The sequence below is a fragment of the Magnolia sinica genome, chromosome 9, assembly GCF_029962835.1.
Source record: "Magnolia sinica isolate HGM2019 chromosome 9, MsV1, whole genome shotgun sequence".
Taxonomy (NCBI): Eukaryota; Viridiplantae; Streptophyta; class Magnoliopsida; order Magnoliales; family Magnoliaceae; genus Magnolia; species Magnolia sinica.
In genome coordinates this window covers 10,231,615-10,247,643 of record NC_080581.1, presented here as the reverse complement: position 1 = coordinate 10,247,643, position 16,029 = coordinate 10,231,615, and the positions used below count along the sequence as shown (strand labels likewise).

General features: G+C 41.4%; 1 protein-coding gene across 4 annotated transcripts; it reads right to left on the bottom strand.

The window, feature by feature from the left end:
* Window positions 1-2,219: 2,219 nt before the first annotated feature.
* On the bottom strand, window positions 2,220-14,897 carry LOC131256868 (probable E3 ubiquitin-protein ligase XBOS32). 4 transcript variants are annotated; one of them, XM_058257924.1, is made up of 10 exons: window positions 14,367-14,897; window positions 14,178-14,237; window positions 13,086-13,157; window positions 12,804-12,979; window positions 12,154-12,314; window positions 7,314-7,372; window positions 7,180-7,226; window positions 5,785-5,928; window positions 4,235-4,326; window positions 2,220-3,257 (listed from the first exon to the last, which is right to left on the bottom strand). In XM_058257924.1, the coding sequence occupies exons 1-10, from the start codon at window positions 14,559-14,561 to the stop codon at window positions 2,743-2,745; spliced, it is 1,521 nt and encodes a 506-aa protein (XP_058113907.1). In that variant the 5' UTR covers window positions 14,562-14,897; the 3' UTR covers window positions 2,220-2,742. The 4 variants fall into 4 exon arrangements, with proteins under 4 accessions (XP_058113907.1, XP_058113909.1, XP_058113911.1 ...); XM_058257926.1 differs by lacking the exons at window positions 14,178-14,237; window positions 14,367-14,897 and adding an exon at window positions 13,706-13,770; XM_058257928.1 differs by lacking the exons at window positions 14,178-14,237; window positions 14,367-14,897 and adding an exon at window positions 13,662-13,685.
* Between the last annotated feature and the right edge of the window lie 1,132 nt (window positions 14,898-16,029).

Sequence of the window (16,029 nt, the reverse complement as noted above, 5' to 3'; positions counted from 1 at the left end):
ACGTGCCAGTGTGATCTGCTTGTCCGCTATCTTCCAATGGTCAGATCTTTGACAAGCGTGTCATCCAAAGGTGGGAAGATGGTCCCGTAAGGTAGCTGTGATGACCCTATCCTTTACAATTCAAACCCGGCGTATGCAAATGCCCAAACATCCAGAGTAGTCGAAATGCTTCAGTGCGTCCTGCGCCTGTAGCAACTGGTAGAAAACGGATTGCGTACTGAGTAACTCAGTAAGCTTTTATCGTACTGAGTAAACTGTGTTGGGCCCACTGTGAACGTATGTGGTTTATCCATGCCGTCCATCCGTTTTTCCATATTATTTTAAGGGTTGATCCCAAAATTGAAGTATATCCAAAGATCAATGGACCACACCACATAAAACAATGCAACTATCGATTTCCACCATTGAAACCTTCCTAGGGCCCACAGCAACGTTTATTTGTCATCCAACCTGTTCATAAGATCACAAAGATATGGATGAAGGGAAAACATAAAAGTCAGCTTGACCCAAGACTTCTGTGGCTCCTAAGAAATTTTCAACGGTAGAAATTCAATGCACTCTTCCCTGTGGTGTGGTCCAATTGAGCTTTGGATATTTTTTAATCCAATTTTGGATTCAAGTCCTAAAATTATCTGTTAAAATGGATGGACGGAGTGGATAAAATACATAAATGACGGTGGGCCCCCCAGAGTTTCCTCAGCGTAATGAGTTATTTAAAACTTGTTTATGAAAAATGATCTTAGGTGGGCTCAGTGCATGGAACCTTCAAATGCAACTAGTTGCATTTGCACTCGTTGGCATCCACGTCATCCATCCGGACCATCCATTAGGTCCACTCCCTTCTTTAGCTACTGTGCAGAAGTCAGCAGCAAACAGGCCCCATCCATAGTAAACGATCTCGCCCATCTAATTTTGCATGCCGCTGACTGGACAGTTTGGATCATCAATCAGTACGAATTTTTCAAGGCAGCCTGTGAAGAGCGTCCTAGACATAATGCACGGTCCAGATGGTCGATGCACACACCACTGCAAATGCAATTATATGCAAGGAAGGCTTCCATAAAACTATGCCCACTACATACTCTGCCAGAGCATGACACTTGATACACAGGCAGTAAGACATGGCATTAACTCAAATCAAACTGACTAAATTACAGTCATAACACCAGATTGATTTGAACAACCCTAGCCTCTGATTCATAGACACTCTGATGATGAAACAGGACCATTGGATATTTTTCATTTTCAACCGTTCAATGAATGCCCACCAATCCAATAGTCAGAAAATCGAACAAGCATCGTTTTTTGCACACCACACATCTAAACTGGACCCATAATTTGGACAATTTAATTCAAATCACTTGGCGCCTGTGTATTATCCACCCAGAGTATCAAAGTTCACAAACCTGATCAGCAACTCCTCATATCTCTCGCTCTAAGGTTCAGGTTTTATGCGGTCGAGCTCATGGAAACTTCCCATGAGGTTGAGCTGTGTGGGCCCCGCCATGATGTATGTCAAACATCCACCCCATCAGTCAGATGCATCATTCCATGGTGGGCCTAGGGCTTAAAAATCAAGTCAATCCGTGACTTTTGTGGGCCACACCACATAAAAAATCGAGAGGGGTTACCCTCCATTAAAACATTCATAATCATTTGTATATATGGGAAATGGTACTATGAGGTTGACGTCGTGGGATCGAGCTGTGTGGGCCCCACCGTGATGTGCGTCCAAAATCTACCCCGTCAGTTAGATGCAACATTTCATGGTGGGCCACAGGCTTAAAAAAAAAGTCAATGGCTTGGGTGGGCCACACCACATACAACAGTTGAGGGGTAAGACCAACTGTTGGGCCCACCGAGATGGGGTTTACAAATCCAAAACATTCATTGTATGTGTCCCACTTGGATGAGGTGTAAGACCAAGTTTCAGCTGCATCCAAATCTCAGGTGAGCCCCACCAAGTACTTTTATATGTTTTAGGCATGTCTTCGCATGGCTTAGATGGTATGGCCCACTTGAGTTCCGTATATGGCTGATTTTTGGGATATCCTATAACCTATTGGGGACCCATCAAATGAATGGTGTTGATTTTTTATGCACATCACGGTGGGGCCCACACTGCTTGACCTCATGCGAAATTCCCATGAGGCCGACCTCATAGTACCATTTCCCTGTGTGTGTGTGTGTGTGTGTGTGTGTGTGTGACGGATAAATACTGCATTTACAAACTTGCATTGATAGAAAAAAAATCAATTACACAATCAAATCTTAAATTAATGGATGAAAAATCAAACGTTTGTTATTACTGCATCAAAAGCCTACATCACCTTCACACTTAGCACCCATTGCCACCTTACTAGTAGTGGGCCATCTGAGCTGTTCGTAAGGCGCCCCGCCATGGATATATGCAAAAACCAGGCTGGCCCATTAATCATGGAACGAGTTTGAGGAGACTCGCTGATGATCCACATTCAACTATGCATGTGGGGCCCATCATCAATGGATGATCCTGACATTTACATCTTGTCTACCTTGATCAAATGTTCCAATTCAACAAAACATGTGGTCCACAGGAAGTCCATCTTCATGGCGCGGCCCACCATATATGCCACTCGGGTGTCCCTCAATTGTCAGGTTGGTATACGTGCTTCGTGTAAAAGCGCGAGTTGGGCTTCAAATCTCTGAGAATCAAACTCACCGGACCAAGCAAGAAAAGTACGGTCGTGGTCCAGGCAATTTTCAACCATTGCTAGTAGCAGCGCATGAATTGAAGGGGAACCATGATCGCCTCTCACCATGAGAAGCCGATCGCCGCAAACTAGATCTGGAGCACCTACCTAATAGTGAATTTGTTCGCCTATCACTCACACAAGTGACCAAAGACGGGCTGGTATCTGGAGCTCCAATGCAAAGGCTCGAGTTGAGTTTCATTGATGGGAACTTCTGGCAGCTGAGGGACCAAAAGGAAGATGCAGAAAGCGGTGTGATTCGAGTGCAACTGAATTCGGGTTTGCAGAATGGGGTCGACACTGAAGCAGGCTCTGGACCTTCACTATGATATGGGGTGCACGAAGGCAATGATAAGTTCATCCGTGCCATTTCCTTGATTGGATTTGTGCCGGGAAGCTTGACGAAGGAAACGATTCCATGCCGACAGAGAGGGCATGCGATCGAGCCAGGTGGGCCGGCCGTGGACCTGCTGTTGGTAGAACAAAGGTACAATGCACATCTGGTGCAGAATTCATGTCTGCAGCCTGCGTCATGAGAACGAATTGGATGTGATTTTATAGATCAGACAAGAAGACTGATAATAATTAGAATGCAATCAAAATTTTCAAAAGCAAATCAACTAATGGGACTCCATGGTTTGAAGACTCGGCGACTCAGTCGAGTTGGGACTTGGCTAGAGTAGGGTACGTGACTCATCTGGGTCAGGAATTTTCAATGCTGGCCCATGGTGCTGAACCGGATTGGACTTGACTTGACTGAGTCAAAGTTAACTCGGACAAGCCGCATCCAACTCGGATGGGTCGGCAATCCATGAACAGGACCCATGTTTAGTAGCATCTGGAAAGCAGTTAAAAATTTCAAACAAGACCCACTTGAGAAAATCACATTCTAAGCAATACCAACATTTAGAATGTCCTCAAAATTTTCGAGAGCTGGAATATGCACTTCTCCGTCGTTTCTTAAGTAGCCAACACTCATCTATTGTACAATCGGCAAATGTGTCAGATAATCCAGCCTACCCAAATGGTGGAGCCCATTGCAGATGTAAATGATCACAAAAAATCAACCCAGACTGTCCAAATCCTCCGGTCCATTGCGGATGGAGGTTATGATGAAAATCACACTGATATGGGCTGTTAAATTTGGACCGCTGACCGTTTTCTTTCCAACCATCCATTTGATGGCCACCAATTGGATGTTTAGGATAATTCAGCAAGTCTGATTTCAGGATATGCTCCATCCACAATGCCAACCACATTCCAGCGGTCTTGATCAACACATGTATGCAATGTGCACGGTGGATGAGACGCTGCCAGTAAGAAAAGATGGATAATTTTTTTTTTTTCAGAAACAAATAGCTTACAAAACTCACATGAGAGAATCACAGTCTTAGCAAAGATCATAACATTCGGAATGTTGTAAAACAATTCAACGGCCAAACAACAGTCTCAGATGCATCAAAATCCTACACTAGCAGCAGTAAATTTCAGAAGCAGCATACCTTCTGCAGTGACCGTGCATTTCATTTCTAAACAAACAGCACATGGATCAACACATGTTGGAAGTGGATCACCATCCCTCCATCCGCATTCTCTGCAAGCAAGCAAATCATACATAAGTAATAGACTAATAGTTTTAACGGTACTAATACAGTAATACTACTCATCAGTCCCGTCCTTTTGAATGGCCACCTCTTGGATATTTCACTAACAAGAACCCAGATTGATTGGATGGTCCAGACAATGCAGAGAGGAACCGACAACATCCGCTAACCATATGGTCAATACACAATTTTAGAAACAGTACATTCTTTACTGCCCAATGGTACAGTACAGGCAACTTTTCCATGGTTCGGATCATCCAATCAATTGGGAATGGCCTCTCCAAGTGCTAGCCATTCTAATGGAAGCCCGGATCATTGTTACCTAAATCACCAACATTCCTAGAATTTCCATTCTAAATACCACAAACTGAATTATGTTCCAGGTGACCTAGGCTCAGATCGATGAGCACCCTTCTTCTTTTTTTTCATACACACACACCTGCACTCACTCCATAGTGGGATTTCACCACCTATGGGTCACCCCAGATCAATGAGCACCTTAACACCAATGAGTGTGGTGAAGGCTGACATGCTTTGCCCACACGGTGAAAGTGAACACAACGATTTTCCTTTGTACGATAGATTTGAATTGCTTCATGGCTTTCCATGGTTTTTTCCTTCTATTCATTTGAACTGTCCAAGATTATTCAACCAGGTGTAGTAATTTTCCACCTTTGTGGCAAGAGGGGAACATTGTTCGCTTTGATCTGTTCTTTAATAGCGAATAGAGAGCAATGTAGCATTCACCCCTTTGAAGCTTGAGGAGTAGGCTACTAGTGTGTAGCGTTAGCGACACATATTTCTAGATTTTTAATAAAAATAATAGGTAAATCATTCTTTTTGAAAGATATACTCGTTCATATTATTTCACTATAATAATTGAAATGTTAACTAATCTTTAGTGAAAAATAGAAAAAAGAAATGAATCAATGAAAACATAACTGATTTTACTATTTTAGTGGAAAATAGCATGTAGTGTACGTGTGTTATGCCAATTTCACGTGCTACATGGTGCGAAAGCTACAGTAAGCTCATAAGCATACACTATTCAAAACATTCATTTTGACCAATGTCCTGTTGCTGCCTATGGGCACAAACATCAATGCCAAGCTTGGTGCATGACTCCCATAAACAATGCCTTGGGGCTCTGTCCAGGCTTCAATAGAAAATTCTGTCAAATCTGAGCTGGCCTAGATTTTATTTATAGGGCTGAAATCAGGCCCAAGCCCAGAAAATGGTGGGCCAGGCCAGATCGACAGGCACAAAAGGGCAGACCGACCTATTAGTGACCTTATCTATATTTATGAGAGATTTCAAAGTAAGAAAAGAACATTTAGCAGTACTCATTGACTAATTCCACAATACTATTCAAAGGATGAAAGATGAAATGAAGGACAATTCACGTTGAGTAGCTCTACGAAAGACATGAAAGCTTATCGCTCACTCACCTGGCAATTTTAACGATGCTCATAAGGGGGAGGGATATATATGGCGAAGGGAGAATATTCAAATGGCCTTCTGGATTGTTGTTATTCAGTATCCTGTTGAGGCAATTCCTATGCCACGAACGAGCAACCATTGATGGAGTCCACCTATGAAAATTGCACAAAACAACAACAAAAGCATGCTTTCAGATCATTAAGAAAGAAGGAATGGAAAGGATAAGAAAACTGCTATGATGTTCAAAGAAACCAAGATGGCATGTTCAATCACACGATCCTTACTCTAACCATTGCAGGAGGATATGCCTGGATAACAAATATCTCCGTCCATTGAGTGGTTGTGTGATGGATGTGGTGACTCTCTCTCTCTCTCTCTCTCTCTCTCTCTCTCTCTCTCTCTCCTTCTCTTTTCTTTTCTTTTTTTTCTTTTTTTCTTTTTTTTTTGGGTGTCGGTAGGATTTTCCTGGCAAAGATTCACCACTTAATCTTGGGTCGGTCTTGTGGTCCTTTTTGACAATAAAGAGGGCATTCTTTGGAAAGAATTTCCATATTCACCTTCTTCTTTTTTTTTTTCCTTTTCAAATGGTCGAAAGACAACACGCAAAATCACATGCGAACGTAGCACGTGTGGGATACCTAAGCAACCATTGTGCCAACCTGGCATGCATGTGGGATATCTGATCTGTACATTACACCGGATCCACTGAGTGGACAATCGGACTGGCCTGTTTTTGGGCCAGGTCATCCACAGTGGTGTACACCCGACACCTGGCTCGGCTGTCCAGTACACGTTCCAAATTGGCATGAATGGACGCATGTAGATGTATGTGTGAGCTTGGAAAATCTTATTCTAGATATCAGACAGTTGATGAAATCACAATGTGTGCACTCTGCAGTGGAATATGTTACATGACCTACTCTCTCAAATTTGTATTTTAATTATAGAAATGTTTCTTGTCTGTCATTTGTGTTGCCAGAAATGATGCTATGTTTCACGATACTGAGGCAGTAGATAACAATACGGTGCCATATATCAAGCACCATGAGAGCCCAAGGGACTGTTTGGATGCACCGTCAAAATAGCTGTTCATAGACAAAACCATTGTTTTTGTGGCCCATTTGGAAATTGACCCAAAATTGTTGTTTTCAAAACCAACAGACAAAATAGGCTCTAAAAAGCCCACTTGACAAAAACCAACCATCATGGTTTTCAGCAACTTGACGAAAACATTGCTTTTGCAGGAAAATCCCTTTTGCAGAAATTGCGTCCAAATAGGCCCTAAGGCACGACATGTGGAGTCTACACCACATTCCAAGCATCCGCAGTGTGCTATTTCACACATAGATTGGTTTGCATGAGCTGTCTGAAACTAGCAAATCGACCAAGAATCCAATACATACCCATTTGCATTTTTGGCAGTCAAGCTGGCTCCCCTTGAAATCAGAACCTGCATTTGCAAATATGCATGGAATAAGCGCAATTTCATGAGAGGGCTTCCGAAATAAGACAGTATATTCAAGATCAATCTACATACCTGACAACACTGTGCATTTCCACCACAAGCAGCATAATGAAGGGGTGTGCTTCCTGCACCTGCCAATATGGCAACAACTAGACCATCTTATAAAGGACCCGTAATTGTAGAAACAATCAAATCCTGTTCAGATGCTCATCTAAATAGATATGAAGCATTCACAGAACTAGGTAATCACAGAAAGAAAGGCCCACCAAATGCACACATAGGTTAATGAAAACTTTTTGAAAAAATTCTATGAATTGATGAGAGCATTATTTTCCAACATGTTAACTATATGGCCTACATGATCCAATCCATGCATCAGAGGGGTGTTTCTTTGTAGATCACCTGGCCCAAGAATCGGGTCATTTCACCAATCAGGTGGGCCATGGTTTGTGAAATAAATGTACCGTTGAAGAAAACTTGGCTGAATTTTATTAAGATGTGGACCTTTTTTTAAAAAATAATAATAAAAATAATTTTGTGGTCCACCTGATGAGTAAACCAGCCTGATTTTTGGATGGGAACATCTTCAAGGTCGGACATACCTGATAAATGGCTTGGACACCACTTATTTGCCATAATAGCATGTGGATGGTATATGCCTTGTACATGCATATGGGTTTATCAAACCTCACTGAATTGTATCTTATTGCATAGTTTTGAGTACTGGACAGTTGGCTATCCTAATGCCTATATCGCTCTCCTTTATAAATGTGTGTGTCTTTCTTTCCTTATAGGGTTGCTTAGGAATTCATGCACTTGCGGGTGTCAGAAAGAAGAAAAATGAAAACAAAAATACAATAAGAATAAAAGAGGGGGAATTATAAGAATCTCGAACCAAGGACATGCAGAATATCCTTCAAGTGTCAAGTTTCAAACAGTGGGGCCCATGGATCCAGGCCTTCCGTCTGCTGGGCCACCCCACAGATTGGGACTCTCTGAAATGTCTCATGATCGAACAATACTAAACCTTCTACTGGTGGCTTGGAAATAGAAGGTTAAGATGAAAATACAACTATGCTGCAATTCAGTGGAAAAAGACCAAGGATTGGATGGCTACAAGCATTGAAGGAAACGGATTTTTGGGGTACGATCTATCCAAGTTGGGTCACATTGGATCAATTGCCTGGATCACGGAGACGTTGGGGCCTACTTGTTTGTACTCAAGGCTCGAAGTTTCTGTGCATATCCTTAGCTTAAGGTTCATATAACAGCACAAAAGTAAACGTAGAAATAGCTGTGTCTTCAACTCTTCTTCTTTTTTCTTTTTTTTTTTTTTCTTTAAAAAATTTAAAATAAAATAAAATAAAAAAAAACCATTAGGCTGATTGGATAAAAACTAGTTTCAAAATTTAGGAAGTAGCTAATGACTAATAACATGGTATCAATTTCTCCCTTAAGAAAGTCCTCAGCATAATAACTGAACATGAAAGCTTATAGTGGCAACCCATCCAATGTGTATATCAGAGGAAGTCCAAAAGCAGACCCCACATGCTGGCAACACTGGATCCAAATATTGACAAGTGTCCGAATGATCTGTGACCAGGTGTGATCAATTGGATGGCTAAAATAATGGTCCAGATGGACTGTTGAGCCCATGTTCCACTAGGGTAGTCCAATAAGTGAACCAATTGGTGGGCAGTCTGGTTTCTATAGACCAATACAAAATATAAGGTCTTTAGCTCATGCAATATGAACTGTGTACGCTTCTTTGATTAGTTGGTTTCCTTTCCCTCGTAAAACTTATTTAGCAAGCAAGTCTTAGTTAAGGACAGGCGTAGCCTATGGCAAGCATGATTTGTATTCAAATTGGGAATCCTCGTGTACAACCACGCCTATATATACACAAAATGCATAATGCATGAACCACTCAATGATAGTTTCTCAAGTAAATAAAGCTAAATGAGATTGTCGGTTAGTCCTATTTCTTTGGGTGAAAAACAATGGAAAAGAATATGAATTCCCCCAGTGTGATGGTGTTTTTTTTTTTTTTTTGAGAAAACCAAAAAGGGGGGAGAGGGATTTCTTTTCCCTAGATTTTCAGTACAGAGAGAGAGAGAGAGAGAGAGAGAGAGAGAGAGAGAGAGAGAGAGAGAGAGAGAGAGAGAGACCATTTCCCAATAAAAAAGTTTTTAAAAAAAATCTTTTCAAATGTAGAATTCCATGGCTACAAGAGGCAGGTCAACTGCTGAATTATGTGGTTCTCTGGTTCCCGAGGATTCCATAGGGGTTTCCATTTCCATATTTTGGATTATCCAATAGAATTATTGTTTTCTAATTCTATCAACTAGAAGATGGTTTTCTTCTAATCTTTATAATAATAACATGTTGGCGTCTGTTAAATTTGCTCCAGGTTTTCATTATCTTCTAACTGTGGATTTGCATATTAAAATCTGATATTTCATGCTCAAACCAAGCATATCAATGAACAGTAATAACTTTGTTCGTGACATGGTGGAAGATGGACAAATCTCATTGCAAAAGATTTACACCCACGATGACGTAGCGAATATGCTGCTATTGCGACGAAGAAGTTTATTTGGGGTAGGCTTCTTCTTGTCGTCACCTAGTGATTGGTGACGTTTGGGAAACTGTTATTGGGATTGTTTTTTATACTATTAGAGAAACTAGTCTTCAAATGGGAGAATGCTAAGGCAGTGGAGAAGTATTACACATATAGCGTTTCCTCTTTAGGAAGTCTCTCTCTCTCTCTCTCTCTCTCTCTCTCTCTCTCTCTCTCTCTCTCTCTCTCTCTCTACATATGAACGATGAAGCCTAACTTCGATACAGGTTTCGGAGGTTTCAGCTAGGCTCTCTTAGGTTGATGCGTTGTCCATATAAGGGGAACACTTGTAACGAGAGGGTAATCTTCCTATGATTCCTTGTGAGAGATTCCTCGCATAGTGAAAGAGTGGAAGAGAGGTGTGCCTTATATCCTCTAATTTCTCTTGTTTTAATGCAAAAGAAAGCCCCGCATTGCTACCCGATGGACGTAGGCATATTTCCAAACCACATAAATCTTGTGCCCCATCTCTTCTTTTGCCCTTTAGCTTCTAGGTTTTTGCTTGGCTCTGTTCTTTTCTGATTTTGCTTTGCTTGCATCAATTGTGTGTGGGTGTTTTTCTATGACATTTGCTACATTACCCTATCCTTAATAAGTGAACGAGTTTTCACATCCCTTCTCACCACCTCAATCCATATCATGAAATTTGATGTAATTATGAAACTTTAAAATATATTGTCATGTCCCCAAACAATGAAATTTGAAGGAAAAGAAAGCTTGACGCCTAGACCCATACGCAACATCCATACAAGAGTAACATACCCTAATGCTTTAATTCATAAAAAAATAAAAAATAAAACTCGAGTGCTTTATGGTGACATTCAACAGCTCGATATCGTCTACTTTACACTACGGCAATGCTTATTCATCTCATGATGGAGAAAAGGGAGAATGCAAGCACTTGAATAAAAAAAAGGGGAGTGGCTTTGAACACAAAACATGGTCATCCAAAACCATAGGTGGATCATGGGATCAAAGAATTTTAGCCTCCCTAGCTACAGTAAGAGGACAAAACTATAGTTGCACAAAGCATGAAGCGAAGCAACAACAAATTCGGGTAGAGTTGGACAAGAGTCAAGCATGGCAAAGCTCGGCTTGGTTCAACCAACAACCAACTCTAGTTCGAACTCGGCTAGGCTCGGTCCTCAAGCTTGACTAGCCAGCTCGGCTCGATTCAGTCAGTAGCTCGTGCCAACTCGAGCTGCATTCGCGCTCGAGCTTTCGATGGACAATGAGAGAGGAGAGCAAGTGTTACCGGGGTGGACGGAGAGGCAAGGACAATCTGGACATATGGGCGCGCAAGAAAGCGAGGGGCTTGAACTGAGGCAGGGACGCCTGGACGGGCGCGCAGGGCAGTGACTTGCTCGGACGGAGGCAAGGACAGGCTTGGGGGTCAGGGATTGACAGCTCAAACAGAGAGAGAAGAGAAATGGGAAAGGGGAAAGGGGGCTAGGGCTCGAGCTCGGGCCGCTCAGTTGCTCGCTCGGGTAGAGAGAGAGAGAGAGGAAAGGGGCTAGGGCAGTAGGGCTCGGCGCGGGGTTGTTCGCTCGGGCATTCATTCGAAATAATACCAAGTGGTCCTATTTATGTTAAGCGACCAAGTGGTCCTATTTATGTTAAGCGACCGAGTCACCAAGCCGATTCGAACCGAGTTAGACTCGGCTCGAATTTTTTTTGAGCTCCCAAAAACCAGCTCAACTCGACCCAAACCTAGCTTCAAGCCGAGTCAAGTCAAGCTGACTGGTCAGCTAATCAATTCGTGTCCAGCTCTAAATTCGGGTGTGGGAGCAGGGAAGTGTTTGTCTCAAAATGCTAGCAAGTATAAACAACAAGGAAACAGGTCAGGGAGTGCGAGTTTGAAGCACAAATCAAAGCAGGGGTGACACCTGATTAAAAGGATTGTGCAACTAGGAATACAACTCATTCTCAACGTCCTCCTTGATAACATGTGAGATATAATAGAAACTATCAAGTGCGAACTTTCCTCAATGAAGGCAACCACTGATGTTATCAACAGCAAATTCTTCACCACACGTTATACCCAATCCAGTGTCTACACTCAAATGCCATCCCCCATTAAACACTAAAGCAGGATGAAGCTAAGGCTACCCATGGGTGTAGGGTTTGAAATCCTACTCTCTTCGCACAAGCCAATACACAGAGAGCTCAAAGCTTATGAACCCCAGTTCCAGGCATTTTGAAGTGATGATGTGTGAGATGTTGATAGTCTGAAAAGTTAATAACGGAAAGGAACTTCAATGATATTCCATGAATACAAGTAGAAGGGATTACCAATCAGGTCAATCGTCGTCCCATCCTTCACGGTGACCTTGGAAACACAAGCCCCCAAGTCCAACAATAATTGTACAGTATCAAAGTGGCCGTTTAGTGCTGCCATGTGGAGGGCTGTTATGCCTCCATCTGCCGGTTTATTAAGTATTCTATCAAGAGAACTGCAATTACACAAACAAGAAGAAAGACATTGCCAATGTATCAGGCAAAGGAGACATGCAATACGGAAAAAAGAACCTAGTAAGTTTGTCACTTTCTTTTGCTTATCTCTGACTCACTGTCTGAAGAACATGTGGCCAACATGGTCAAGATTGAACCGTTCATGAGATAGGCCTTACATTGGATGGACCACATCCCAAAATTCACACTGGTTTCAAGCTGCTCGGGTTGGATGATTTTTCTGTTTTTAGGGGGAAAAAAAAGTGGATAATCAAAGGATCCTTGGTTGGCTTTTTCTATAGACATCAAATTTCTTTCCTCAAAAGTCTTATAATAGAATGGTTAGGATTGCCCGGTAGATGTCATTTTTGGGGTATGGCCCATCCAAGGTAAAGCATAGCTGATGATAGGTTCGGATCTCATATGAGTCTGCCATGCTCGTGGAAAAAAGAAGAAGAAGAAGAAGAAAGTCAAGTTTGTAGACCATGTACCCCTTGTCAAAGTTGATTGTAGAATCTTCTTGGGCAGATCTTTTCATTATGATGTCCCAGAAGTCAGGTATACTTGGAACATAATCGGCAAGGAGGAGACGGATGCAACAAGAATGCCCATTCAATGCTGCAAAGTGGAGAGCTGTACCTCCATTGAGATAATCTGCTTTGTGAATCTAAAATCCAATGCCCAAATATATTGAGGGAGTTATTTGCTGTCTTTTTACGCTAGTATGAATTCTGTCATATATGGGAAATTGTAAGCTATAGCCAACATCTTACATTGGCTCGGAAAAGCACCAGAGTCTGAACAACCTCCCAGTGACCATATAGACAGGCTTGCATTAGAGCAGTCTGTTTCACAACACAGCACACAGTTCTCTAGTGAAAAGCAATCCAATGAAATGGCAAAGATAAATATCCTCCAGTTTCCATTTTGAAGCATGAACCTTTTCAAATTGAATGATACGAAGCATGTCTAATGGGCAATCAATGGCTAAAATGGTAGCAGCATTATACAATGGTCCGAAACATGTATAATGGGCAATCAATGGCTAGAATGGTAGCAGCATTATACAATGCTCGGCTCAAGCTACCAGAATTCATGAATGGGGGAGCATTCTGTAGGGGTGGGGCCCACCTTTCAGATTATTCATCTGGTGGACCCCACCTATTATGTGCAACAGACCAAAAATATCCTTCATTGAACATCACAGCCATCCATTCAGTGGACTTTTCCTTTTTTGTATGGATTGTCACCATGCTTTATTTTTAAAGATGCATTTCCAGGCAAACATTCAGATGGATTGGATTGTCCAATGGGATACTTAGCTACAAATCCCAAACATTTTGTCACACCAAATGAATGATCTAGATTCCTTTGTGATGGGAAACGGCTGTACCGAATGCTGGGTGAAATGAAAATTCAGCAATTTGGACAAAGCATCGAAGTCACTTTGACAATGTGCTTTGCCCCAAAGAGAGAAACAAACATGTTGTTAATTCTCACAAACCGGCACCAAAACAAATAACGCTAAGCCTGTTTGGATTTTGAATCTCACAGAAATGCAATAATTCAATTGAATAAAGAGATAATAACCGAAATGTGGCTAGATCCGCTCCATTCATAATGAAGGACTAATCCCAAATCACAATCACTACCGTTTCAACTACAACTTGAAATTCACAGAATTGTAATCTGGTTTGTTTGTCATTGTGAACTAAAAGTTGCCACCCTACATTTTCCTTTCCTCCATTACAAATTGAATGAATCGCAATCCAGCTCAATTAAGTTTCCAAACACCCCCCACCTGAAAAATAAAAAAAAAATAAAAAAGATCCCACCTTTGAAGGTAAAGCTGGGATTTATCTAACCTGCCCACGATAGTTCCTTAGATTGGTTTCAACACCAGATTCAAGCAACAGAGAGACAATCTTCAGACACCAGCAACATAAATCACATTCATGAAGAAATATTAATAAAAACCAACAAATTTGTACAATGCGGTGAATTCAAATAAGGAAAGAAAATTGCATGAACAGATCAACAAATGTATGACTTACCTCATGGTGGCCCTGCGCTGCAGAGTGATGAAGGGGGGAATTACGGACACCGAACGTCGAGTACCTCACAAGGCGGGGATTGTATTCCAACAGAGCCTTGGCTTCCTGAAGATCCCCGTCTCTGGCGGCAGATACCAGACGCTCTCCTGATGCTGAGCATCCAAACGAATTGCCCATGATGCTTAGAAATCTCATTAACTTCAAAGGGACCAACAAGATTTACCAAAAACAAAATCTATAAAATTCTCATTTTTTTCATATCAACCCAACATCTGATTCTGCGACCGACACTACAAATGAGAAATATGAAATATACCCATTTTCTCTCTCAACAAAATTCCTCAATTTTCATCAAAATAATAACAAAAAAAAAAAAAAAATCAAAATCCCATATTTTAGATTCACTTGAGTTGCCGAAGATGCTAAAAAATCCCAGAGCTCTCTGTCCTTCAAATTCCACCCAAATAACAACAACCCAAATCAAAATGTCTCACTAAAAATCAATACAAATGGTCAAAGACACTTGTAAATGGTCAAGAACAAGAAAAAGACCCCCTTTTTTTTTTTTTTTCAAATTTCCTTAATTTTCCCCCGGAGAAACGACAGCCTAGATGAAATTCCTCCTTCAGATATCGATTTCTCCAATACCCATTTACAGTTTTAGCATTTGTTGCTACTTTCGATCAAAACCCGTATCTATTTCTTCCCCAAAAGGAAGAAAAAGATTGCCGGGAATAGAACAGGAACGGAGAGCGCTCAGAGAAAAGAAGGTTGATACAACGGTTTTTTAATGGCGGAGAATGGATGGTTTAAGAACGGGGGAGTTATTTGATACTCTGGCGGAGTATGAAGCTTTATACGCATGCACTCGGCATTTGCATATTTAGCATGCATTGACTCAAATTAAACCGTTTAAATTGGAATTCTCTGTATATAATAAGTATATTTTTAAAAATAAACTTTATTTAAAAATCCGAAACCTCTGATTGTAGGCACTAAGCTACTGAAATAAGACCAATGGATTTTTTCAATTTTAACCGTCCAATAAATGTCTACAAATCTGATAGTCAGGTGATCAAATTTCCTTAATTTTTTATTCATGATATGTCGAAAATGGATTCAATAATTTTTACAATTTAATTTTAATTTCTTTTTTTGCTAAGAATGCAATTTCTAAGTGCAAGTGTATCATCCATCACGCTCTGCCAGAGTATTAAAGCTTTTTTCGTAAGAAAGAGGACGGTAGCGTACACCTCGGGAGCATCCAAAACGGATAGTCGCAGGAATCTTGGCAAGCGATTGCGACGGACTCGGATTGAGCAGTGTACCACACAACACCGTCGCTCTGTGGGCCTCACCATGATGTATGTGTTATCCACGCCGTCCATCCATTTTTCAGATCACTTTAGGACATGAGCCCAAAATGAGGCAGATTCAAACCTCAGGTGGACCACACCACAGGAAACAGTAGTGATTGAACGCCCACCATTAAAATTTTCCTGATAGGCTACAACAGTTTTTGATCATTGGTGGGCGTAAAATCACCGCTTTTTCCTGTGGTGTGGTCCGTCTGAGATTCAGATCAGCCTCATTTTTAGAATCATGCCCTAAAATGATCTAGCAGAATGGATGGACGGCATGGATAAAACACATATATTATGGT